Source organism: Anomaloglossus baeobatrachus, chromosome 4 (assembly GCF_048569485.1).
Source record: "Anomaloglossus baeobatrachus isolate aAnoBae1 chromosome 4, aAnoBae1.hap1, whole genome shotgun sequence".
In the NCBI taxonomy this organism is placed as follows: Eukaryota; Metazoa; Chordata; class Amphibia; order Anura; family Aromobatidae; genus Anomaloglossus; species Anomaloglossus baeobatrachus.
In genome coordinates, this window is record NC_134356.1 from 110,667,530 (window position 1) to 110,680,045 (window position 12,516).

The following is a 12,516-nucleotide window of genomic DNA, read 5'->3' on the forward strand; positions in this document are numbered from 1 at the left end:
AAAGTCTTAATCTCTTCATGACTCTACTAACACCGTGAAGTTACTTTTCAGTTCTATCATCTAATTTTATTAACAGCTTAAAATATAATCCATGGACAATTTTTTTTAAATTCGTTATCTCAGTCATTTTGGGACCATTTAACATAAAAAATATTGATTTCACGTCTTGAACAAATTTACAAGTGCAATGTCCTTATTTTGTTGTAGAAAAAATCCAATGAAGATAAATCTTTCAAAGACGTAAGTTTATATTAAAAATGAATTATTGTATTTGAAGGTTCATTGCCTATAGCAAATACATCTGATACTCAAAATGGTAAATTGAAGGTTGGTTTAACATTTAAAATATCTGTTCTTATAATCATCTTCTGAACTCAACAACCCATGTCTATATCCCTATTATTTGCACTTTCTATCAACCAGGATCTGGGCAGCATGAATCAGATAAAATGCTCCCCTCGGCTTATATTCGAGAGAGGGTCCAACAAAAAAATTATTCTCACCTGTCCTCCGTTCCCATGGTGTCCTCTTACCTGCTTCTTCCCAATCGCAGGCACTTAGACCCCTCAATGATCGTGGCCGGTGCAGGGGCAGCCATTTTTGTCATCAGCACTTTACTTCACTTGAATGATTTGTGGCGCTGCAAAGCATTCAATTGAAGTAAAGCGCCTATAGCAGCGTCAGCCCATGCACCAGACACAATCATTGAGGGGTCCAAGTGCCTCTGGTCCACAAGAAGTAGGAAAGAAGACACTGTGGGAACGAAGGACAGGTGGAAATAATTTTGTGTGTATCTATGTATGCGAACAATGGCATAATAATGGACAGGAATGGGACTGGAATGAGAACATTACTAAAGGATAGGGCACATTATTAAAGGGATCATTACTGCAGGAGACAATATGGATACATTTCTATAAGGAACAATATGGGCACATTACTGCAGGAGACAATATGGACACATTATTACAGGGGACAATATGGGCACATTACTACAGGGGACAATATTGGGGAATTTCTGCAGGGCACAATATGGACAAAGCAATTCTCAAAATTAGAGCCATATACATAGAGGCTGGCCTGGCCTTGGTACAGCTAAGCCATCACCAGCACTTACTCGCATATGCATCAACACATGAGGAACCAGAGTATTAGTGCAAACAAATTACAATTTTATCAGAAAAGATCACAAACAGTGGTAAAAAAAATGTTAAAAACAGCTACTTAGAGACATGGGGGATGTCATATAATTGAAGGGAGAATGGCAGGGTCCCCTATTAGAAATACATATATGTGTCCAGCCTCTCCCTAACCTAGCTTAATGCACAAAGTTCTGGATATACAAATAGGAGAAAACACTCCAATGATAAACAATCATGTTTAAAGGATTATAGGTGGACAAAAAATCAAAATAGAGTATAATGGCAAAAGTGGCCATAGTTACCTAAAGTGCTAGTGCAAGGGAACCGCTGTAACAGCCTATTCATACCAACGACAAGACCCCAGGAATGGATCTAAGAACCACCAACGGGCGTTTCATGAGGATACTCTTTCTTCTTCACGGAGGGACACATATGTATTTCCAAAGGGGACCCTACCATTCTCCCTTTAATTATATGACATTCCCCATGTCTCTAAGTAGTTGTTTTAACATGTTTTTTACCACTGTTTGTGATCTTTTCTAATAAAATTGTAATTTGTTTGCACTAATACTCTGGTTCCTCCTGTGTTAGGACACAATATGGGCACAATACTACAGGGGACAATATGGCACTTTACTACAGGGGACAATATGGGCACATTTCTACAGGGGACAATATGGGCACATTACCAAAGGAGACAAGGATGGGCACATTACTACATGGGAAATACAAGGTAACGAAATCCAGCAGATCACAGTCAGATGAATTAAAAACTTTCCTTTATTTTTATCACTTTAAAAATGGATAGACAGCATCCACAAGGCACAGTTCATCCAATGCGTTTCGACATAACGCAGTGTTAGTTCTTATTCATGGATATATAACAACTAGTACAATACTTCTATATAGTCTTCCCTTTTGCTAGGGATCAAAACCACAATCAATTAGTTGATTGCATCATTAATTATTCTACATGTGTTGGATACCTGCAGCAGGGAAATAGAGAAAGAACACTATAAGGTTTAAAAACATACAAAAAAGAAAAAAAAAAGAATTTTTTTTTTCCTCTTTTCATGTAAAAACAGTTCCATATGAATAATAATTTTTCTCAGTCAGTTATATTGCATGATCATATCTTGGCGTATGTTGAGCCCTGCAGGAGTCCTAGTATTTAATTTAAATATCCATAAGGATTCACGGTTAAAAACTTTCCTCTGGAAATCTCCCCCCGCTCTAATTTATTGACCTTTTCTATGGCTCTAAAACGGAAACCTTTCAAATTTCCACCATGGCACATCGCAAAATGTTTAGTAACCGCAGAAGAGCCACACAGATTTATTTTGTTCATGTCAGAAATATGGCGCCTAATCCGATTTTTTAGTCGCCATTTCGTGCAACCCACATATTGTTTACAGCAAACAATGCAATCAATCAAATATATGACCCCTTCACTATTGCAATTCATATATTTATTAATTTGATAGCAAGTTTTAGTAGAAAAGGAACTAAAGGAATCTCCCTTCACTACATACTGGCATACTTTGCATGGGTAGTGACCACACCTAAAAAAGCCTCTTTCTGTGAGCCAGGTATTATTCAGACTAGTAGGGTTTCCCCCTCATTAGCTAACCTGGTAGTCGCAGTCTGGGGAGAAAATCATATTTTCTGTGAGTCAAATCCATTTAAAGACAATATAATAATTTACGGTCGTTACATAGACGATTTGATAATTATATGGAGAGAGGGAATTTTTCAGCCAGAGCAACTTATCACATATATGAATAATAATATATATAATCTAAAATTTACATCTAATACTCATAAATCCCAAATTAATTTTCTAGATATTAAACTGATAGGCCATGTGTACAATGGTTCAATTGAGATTAGTCCATATAGAAAGTCAACTGATAATAACTCCATCCTACATGCCAGCTCCTGCCACCCTCCGCATGTGGTAGGTAATATTCCCACAGCTGAACTAATCAGAATTCGTAGAAATTGTAGTGACAATATAAATTTCATTGAGCAAAAAGATATAGTTTTTAATAGACTTCAGAATAGGGGTTATCCTAGGTGGACTTTGGACAAAGCAGAAAAATTCATTGAGAACACAAATAGACAGGATTTATTGGCGAATAATGAAAGAAAAAACTCTAATAAACGAAATTCATATACAACTTCATCAATAGTTTTCACTACAAAATTTAGTCCTCAATATAAAGACATAATCCAGATTATAAAAAAATATATACCACTTTTGAATCAAAACTCAATTTTAGCTACTACACTTAAAGAAAATTCTATTAAATTTGTCCCTAAATGGGCTACAACATTGGGAAATATGTTTTGTCCAAGTGATTACAAAAACCCTACTAGTCTGAATAATACCTGGCTCACACAAAGAGGCTTTTTAGGTGTGGTCACTACCCATGCAAAGTATGCCAGTATGTAGTGAAGGGAGATTCCTTTAGTTCCTTTTCTCTACTAAAACTTGCTATCAAATTAATAAATATATGAATTGCAATAGTGAAGGGGTCATATATTTGATTGATTGCATTGTTTGCTGTAAACAATATGTGGGTTGCACGATAGGGCCACTAAAAAAATCGGATTAGGCGCCATACTTCTGACATGAACAAAATAAATCTGTGCGGCTCTTCTGCGGTTACTAAACATTTTGCGATGTGTCATGGTGGTAATTTGAAAGGTTTCCGTTTTAGAGCCATAGAAAAGGTCAATAAATTAGAGAGGGGGGGGAGATTTCCAGAGGAAAGTTGTTAACCGTGAATCCTTCTGGATGTTTAAATTAAATACGAGGACTCCTGCAGGGCTCAACATACGCCAATATATGATCATGCAATATAACTGACTGAGAAAAATTATTATTCATATGGATCTGTTTTTACATGAAAAGAGGAAAAAAAAATTTCTTTTTTTTTTCTTTTTTGTACGTTTTTAAACCTTATAGTGTTCTTTCTCTATTTCCCTGCTGCAGGTATCCAACACATGTAGAGTAATTAATGATGTAATCAACTAATTGATTGTGTTTTGGATCTCTAGCAAAAGGGAAGACTGTTTGTATTATATATAGAGGTATTGTACTAGTTGTTATATATCCATGAATAAGAACTAACGACACTGTGTTATGTCGAAACGCGTTGGATGAACTGTGCCTTGTGGATGCTGTCTATCCATTTTTAAAGTGATGAAAATAAAGGAAAGTTTTTAATTCATCTGCCTGTGATCCAATGGATTTCGTTACCTTGTATCGGCTATTATTCCCTTGTGCCTGGGATTTCCGTGCAGGATCAGCTGGTCTACTCCTAAGACTTACACACTAGAGCGGTGAGCTGGAACACGTTTCTTTTTGCAATTACTACATGGGGGGACAAGGATGGGCACATTACATTTTATTGGTATCTATTTTTATTTTTGAAATTTACCATTAGCTGATGCATTTTCCACTCGAGGCCTATACTCGAGCCAATAAGTCTTCCCAGTTTTTTGTGGTAACACTTGGCATATACTCGGGTTACCTAATGCTTAAGTATATTTGGTAATTAACAAACACCTCTTGTCACATATTTACAACTAAAGTGTGATTTATTGTTTTATTCAAGGACAAATCAAAAGACAAAAAATCTTCTAATGAGGTTTGTATATAAAAAAGTATGAAATATTACATATTGATTGTGCTATACTCTCCATGTAAATTAAGCACAGTGGTCCCTCAATTCCCATGGTCAGGTTTCAATACTTTTGCTATACATTGGTCTTTCCTGGGTATTAAGAAAAACAAAATGCAATATCACCAATCTAAGGCACAGGTAATTGGCTGATAGATCTGTGCATTCCTCATAGTCTTTCACTGGCCCCTTTATCACAGAAACAAATGCACCGATTTCCAATCTATCAGCATCTCCATTCTATTTTCTCATAAACTGTGGACTGTACAGGACCCAGATGAAGCCCCTTTCCCCAAGGTTGAAAGCAGTTTACCACCTCTAGTACCTATTCCTGAATTAATCTCTGATAGTTTTCTCGTTATTTATCTTTAGTTTTTGTTGTCTCACTTTGGGTTAACTGTTCTAAGAACCATTTCTTAGTTTTCCATAGAGTGATGGTCTAAAACTGAAACATTTACATTCACTAAACTCACATTGGACTGGGCTGATCTTTAGTCTTACCTCATCTGTTACTTGTTTAAATGATTAAAGTGACCTGATATTTTTAAGAAAAGCTTGTGTTTTACTCTTATTGGATTTTAACAAAAAACTCTCCATATCTGCAAGTAGAAAATACGGGAGTATGATTGTGCAGTAGAGCCTCATGGAAATCTATAAGAATCATATTAAGTCTCTGTACACCGTAGATGTGTAATAAAGCTGTAGTAGGCTTGTGTGCAAAAGTCTTAATCTCTTCATGACTCTACTAACACCGTGAAGTTACTTTTCAGTTCTATCATCTAATTTTATTAACAGCTTAAAATATAATCCATGGACAATTTTTTTTAAATTCGTTATCTCAGTCATTTTGGGACCATTTAACATAAAAAATATTGATTTCACTTCTTGCATAATTTTACAAGTGTAATGTCCTTATTTTGTTGTAGAAAAAATCCAATGAAGATAAATCTCCCAAAGACGTAAGTGTATATTAAAAATTAATTATTGTATTTGAAGGTTCATTGCCTATAGCAAATACATCTGATACTCAAAATGGTAAATTGAAGGTTCGTTTAACATTTAGAATATCTGTTCTTATAATCATCTTCTGAACTCAACAACCCATGTCTATATCCCTATTATTTGCACTTTCTATCAACCAGGATCTGGGCAGCATGAATCAGATAAAATGCTCCCCTCGGCTTATACTCGAGAGTGGGTCCAACAAAAAAATTATTCTCACCTGTACCCCGTTCCCGTGGTGTCCTCTTACCTGCTTCTTGCCAATCGCAGGCACTTAGACCCCTCAATGATTGTGGCCGGTGCAGGGGCAGCCGTTTTTGTCATCAGCACTTTACTTCACTTGAATGATTTGTGGCGCTGCAAAGCATTCAATTGAAGTAAAGCGCCTATAGTAGCGGCAGCCCATGCACCAGACACAATCATTGAGGGGTCCAAGTGCCTCTGGTCCACAAGAAGTAGGAAAGAAGACACTGTGGGAACGAAGGACAGGTGGAAATAATTTTGTGTGTATCTATGTATGCGAACAATGGCATAATAATGGACAGGAATGGGACTGGAATGAGAACATTACTAAAGGATAGGGCACATTATTAAAGGGATCATTACTGCAGGAGACAATATGGATACATTACTATAAGGAACAATATGGGCACATTACTGCAGGAGACAATATGGACACATTATTACAGGGGACAATATGGGCACATTACTACAGGGGACAATATTGGGGATTTTCTGCAGGGCACAATATGGACAAAGCAATTCTCAAAATTAGAGCCATATACATAGAGGCTGGCCTGGCCTTGGTAGAGCTAAGCCATCACCAGCACTTACTCGCATATGCATCAACCCATGAGGAACCAGAGTATTAGTGCAAACAAATTACAATTTTATCAGAAAAGACCACAAACAGTGGTAAAAAAAATGTTAAAAACAGCTACTTAGAGACATGGGGGATGTCATATAATTGAAGGGAGAATGGCAGGGTCCCCTATTAGAAATACATATATGTGTCCAGCCTCTCCCTAACCTAGCTTAATGCACAAAGTTCTGGATATACAAATAGGAGAAAACACTCCAATGATAAACAATCATGTTTAAAGGATTATAGGTGGACAAAAAATCAAAATAGAGTAGAATGGCAAAAGTGGCCATAGTTACCTAAAGTGCTAGTGCAAGGGAACCGCTGTAACAGCTTATTCATACCAACGACAAGACCCCAGGAATGGATCTAAGAACCACCAACGGGCGTTTCATGAGGATACTCTTTCTTCTTCACGGAGGGACACATATGTATTTCCAATAGGGGACCCTACCATTCTCCCTTTAATTATATGACATTCCCCATGTCTCTAAGTAGTTGTTTTAACATGTTTTTTACCACTGTTTGTGATCTTTTCTAATAAAATTGTAATTTGTTTGCACTAATACTCTGGTTCCTCCTGTGTTAGGACACAATATGGGCACAATACTACAGGGGACAATATGGCACTTTACTACAGGGGACAATATGGGCACATTTCTACAGGGGACAATATGGGCACATTACCAAAGGAGACAAGGATGGGCACATTACTACATGGGAAATACAAGGTAACGAAATCCAGCAGATCACAGTCAGATGAATTAAAAACTTTCCTTTATTTTTATCACTTTAAAAATGGATAGACAGCATCCACAAGGCACAGTTCATCCAATGCGTTTCGACATAACGCAGTGTCGTTAGTTCTTATTCATGGATATATAACAACTAGTACAATACTTCTATATAGTCTTCCCTTTTGCTAGGGATCAAAACCACAATCAATTAGTTGATTGCATCATTAATTATTCTACATGTGTTGGATACCTGCAGCAGGGAAATAGAGAAAGAACACTATAAGGTTTAAAAACATACAAAAAAGAAAAAAAAAAGAATTTTTTTTTCCTCTTTTCATGTAAAAACAGTTCCATATGAATAATAATTTTTCTCAGTCAGTTATATTGCATGATCATATCTTGGCGTATGTTGAGCCCTGCAGGAGTCCTAGTATTTAATTTAAATATCCATAAGGATTCACGGTTAAAAACTTTCCTCTGGAAATCTCCCCCCGCTCTAATTTATTGACCTTTTCTATGGCTCTAAAATGGAAACCTTTCAAATTACCACCATGGCACATCGCAAAATGTTTAGTAACCGCAGAAGAGCCACACAGATTTATTTTGTTCATGTCAGAAATATGGCGCCTAATCCGATTTTTTAGTCGCCATTTCGTGCAACCCACATATTGTTTACAGCAAACAATGCAATCAATCAAATATATGACCCCTTCACTATTGCAATTCATATATTTATTAATTTGATAGCAAGTTTTAGTAGAAAAGGAACTAAAGGAATCTCCCTTCACTACATACTGGCATACTTTGCATGGGTAGTACTAGTGACCACACCTAAAAAAAGCCTCTTTCTGTGAGCCAGGTATTATTCAGACTAGTAGGGTTTCCCTCTCATTAGCTAACCTGGTAGTCGCAGTCTGGGGAGAAAATCATATTTTCTGTGAGTCAAATCCATTTAAAGACAATATAATAATTTACGGTCGTTACATAGACGATTTGATAATTATATGGAGAGAGGGAATTTTTCAGCCAGAGCAACTTATCACATATATGAATAATAATATATATAATCTAAAATTTACATCTAATACTCATAAATCCTAAATCAATTTTCTAGATATTAAACTGATAGGCCATGTGTACAATGGTTCAATTGAGATTAGTCCATATAGAAAGTCAACTGATAATAACTCCATCCTACATGCCAGCTCCTGCCACCCTCCGCATGTGGTAGGTAATATTCCCACAGCTGAACTAATCAGAATTCGTAGAAATTGTAGTGACAATATAAACTTCATTGAGCAAAAAGATATAGTTTTTAATAGACTTCAGAATAGGGGTTATCCTAGGTGGACTTTGGACAAAGCAGAAAAATTCATTGAGAATACAAATAGGCAGGATTTATTGGCGAATAATGAAAGAAAAAACTCTAATAAACAAAATTCATATACAACTTCATCAATAGTTTTCACTACAAAATTTAGTCCTCAATATAAAGACATAATCCAGATTATAAAAAAATATATCCCACTTTTGAATCAAAACTCAATTTTAGCTACTACACTTAAAGAAAATTCTATTAAATTTGTCCCTAAATGGGCTACAACATTGGGAAATATGTTTTGTCCAAGTGATTACAAAAACCCTACTAGTCTGAATAATACCTGGCTCACACAAAGAGGCTTTTTAGGTGTGGTCACTACCCATGCAAAGTATGCCAGTATGTAGTGAAGGGAGATTCCTTTAGTTCCTTTTCTCTACTAAAACTTGCTATCAAATTAATAAATATATGAATTGCAATAGTGAAGGGGTCATATATTTGATTGATTGCATTGTTTGCTGTAAACAATATGTGGGTTGCACGATAGGGCCACTAAAAAAATCGGATTAGGCGCCATACTTCTGACATGAACAAAATAAATCTGTGCGGCTCTTCTGCGGTTACTAAACATTTTGCGATGTGTCATGGTGGTAATTTGAAAGGTTTCCGTTTTAGAGCCATAGAAAAGGTCAATAAATTAGAGAGGGGGGGGAGATTTCCAGAGGAAAGTTGTTAACCGTGAATCCTTCTGGATGTTTAAATTAAATACGAGGACTCCTGCAGGGCTCAACATACGCCAATATATGATCATGCAATATAACTGACTGAGAAAAATTATTATTCATATGGATCTGTTTTTACATGAAAAGAGGAAAAAAAAATTTCTTTTTTTTTTCTTTTTTGTACGTTTTTAAACCTTATAGTGTTCTTTCTCTATTTCCCTGCTGCAGGTATCCAACACATGTAGAGTAATTAATGATGTAATCAACTAATTGATTGTGTTTTGGATCTCTAGCAAAAGGGAAGACTGTTTGTATTATATATAGAGGTATTGTACTAGTTGTTATATATCCATGAATAAGAACTAACGACACTGTGTTATGTCGAAACGCGTTGGATGAACTGTGCCTTGTGGATGCTGTCTATCCATTTTTAAAGTGATGAAAATAAAGGAAAGTTTTTAATTCATCTGCCTGTGATCCAATGGATTTCGTTACCTTGTATCGGCTATTATTCCCTTGTGCCTGGGATTTCCGTGCAGGATCAGCTGGTCTACTCCTAAGACTTACACACTAGAGCGGTGAGCTGGAACACGTTTCTTTTTGCAATTACTACATGGGGGGACAAGGATGGGCACATTACATTTTATTGGTATCTATTTTTATTTTTGAAATTTACCATTAGCTGATGCATTTTCCACTCGAGGCCTATACTCGAGCCAATAAGTCTTCCCAGTTTTTTGTGGTAACACTTGGCATATACTCGGGTTACCTAATGCTTAAGTATATTTGGTAATTAACAAACACCTCTTGTCACATATTTACAACTAAAGTGTGATTTATTGTTTTATTCAAGGACAAATCAAAAGACAAAAAATCTTCTAATGAGGTTTGTATATAAAAAAGTATGAAATATTACATATTGATTGTGCTATACTCTCCATGTAAATTAAGCACAGTGGTCCCTCAATTCCCATGGTCAGGTTTCAATACTTTTGCTATACATTGGTCTTTCCTGGGTATTAAGAAAAACAAAATGCAATATCACCAATCTAAGGCACAGGTAATTGGCTGATAGATCTGTGCATTCCTCATAGTCTTTCACTGGCCCCTTTATCACAGAAACAAATGCACCGATTTCCAATCTATCAGCATCTCCATTCTATTTTCTCATAAACTGTGGACTGTACAGGACCCAGATGAAGCCCCTTTCCCCAAGGTTGAAAGCAGTTTACCACCTCTAGTACCTATTCCTGAATTAATCTCTGATAGTTTTCTCGTTATTTATCTTTAGTTTTTGTTGTCTCACTTTGGGTTAACTGTTCTAAGAACCATTTCTTAGTTTTCCATAGAGTGATGGTCTAAAACTGAAACATTTACATTCACTAAACTCACATTGGACTGGGCTGATCTTTAGTCTTACCTCATCTGTTACTTGTTTTAAATGATTAAAGTGACCTGATATTTTTAAGAAAAGCTTGTGTTTTACTCTTATTGGATTTTAACAAAAAACTCTCCATATCTGCAAGTAGAAAATACGGGAGTATGATTGTGCAGTAGAGCCTCATGGAAATCTATAAGAATCATATTAAGTCTCTGTACACCGTAGATGTGTAATAAAGCTGTAGTAGGCTTGTGTGCAAAAGTCTTAATCTCTTCATGACTCTACTAACACCGTGAAGTTACTTTTCAGTTCTATCATCTAATTTTATTAACAGCTTAAAATATAATCCATGGACAATTTTTTTTAAATTCGTTATCTCAGTCATTTTGGGACCATTTAACATAAAAAATATTGATTTCACTTCTTGCATAATTTTACAAGTGTAATGTCCTTATTTTGTTGTAGAAAAAATCCAATGAAGATAAATCTCCCAAAGACGTAAGTGTATATTAAAAATTAATTATTGTATTTGAAGGTTCATTGCCTATAGCAAATACATCTGATACTCAAAATGGTAAATTGAAGGTTCGTTTAACATTTAGAATATCTGTTCTTATAATCATCTTCTGAACTCAACAACCCATGTCTATATCCCTATTATTTGCACTTTCTATCAACCAGGATCTGGGCAGCATGAATCAGATAAAATGCTCCCCTCGGCTTATACTCAAGAGAGGGTCCAACAAAAAAATTATTCTCACCTGTACCCCGTTCCCGTGGTGTCCTCTTACCTGCTTCTTGCCAATCGCAGGCACTTAGACCCCTCAATGATTGTGGCCGGTGCAGGGGCAGCCGTTTTTGTCATCAGCACTTTACTTCACTTGAATGATTTGTGGCGCTGCAAAGCATTCAATTGAAGTAAAGCGCCTATAGTAGCGGCAGCCCATGCACCAGACACAATCATTGAGGGGTCCAAGTGCCTCTGGTCCACAAGAAGTAGGAAAGAAGACACTGCAGGAACGAAGGACAGGTGGAAATAATTTTGTGTGTATGTATGTATGCGAACAATGGCATAATAATGGACAAGAATGGGACTGGAATGAGAACATTATCAAAGGATGGGGCACATTATTAAAGGGATCATTACTGCAGGAGACAATATGGATACATTACTATAAGGAACAATATGGGCAAATTACTACAGGGAGCAATATGGGCACATTATTACAGGGGACAATATGGGCACATTACTACAGGGGACAATATTAGGGAATTACTGCAGGGCACAATATGGACACAACAATTTTCAAAATTAGAGCCATATACATAGAGGCTGGCCTGGCCTTGGTACAGCTAAGCCATCACCAGCACTTACTCACATATGCATCAACACATGAGGAACCAGAATATTAGTGCAAACAAATTACAATTTTATTAGAAAAGATCACAAACAGTGGTAAAAAAATGTTAAAAACAGCTACTTAGAGACATGGGGGATGTCATATAATTGAAGGGAGAATGGCAGGGTCCCCTATTAGAAATACATATACGTGTCCAGCCTCTCCCTAACCTGGCTTAATGCACAAAGTTCTAGATATACAAATAGGAGAAAACACTCCAATTATAAACTATCATGTTTAAAGGAATATAGGTGGACAAAAAA

The 12,516-nt window shown here is 36.2% G+C and overlaps 1 protein-coding gene across 1 annotated transcript in view; it reads left to right on the plus strand.

Annotated features, from left to right (window-relative positions):
• Positions 1–12,516, plus strand: part of LOC142302326 (uncharacterized) — a 306,787-nt gene that overhangs the window by 257,881 nt on the left and 36,390 nt on the right. Inside the window, exons 28-32 of the mRNA XM_075343388.1 lie at positions 208–240; positions 4,766–4,798; positions 5,758–5,790; positions 10,326–10,358; positions 11,319–11,351. Of these exons, the coding sequence (XP_075199503.1) occupies positions 208–240; positions 4,766–4,798; positions 5,758–5,790; positions 10,326–10,358; positions 11,319–11,351 (165 nt within the window). The remainder of the gene's footprint in view (positions 1–207; positions 241–4,765; positions 4,799–5,757; positions 5,791–10,325; positions 10,359–11,318; positions 11,352–12,516) is intronic.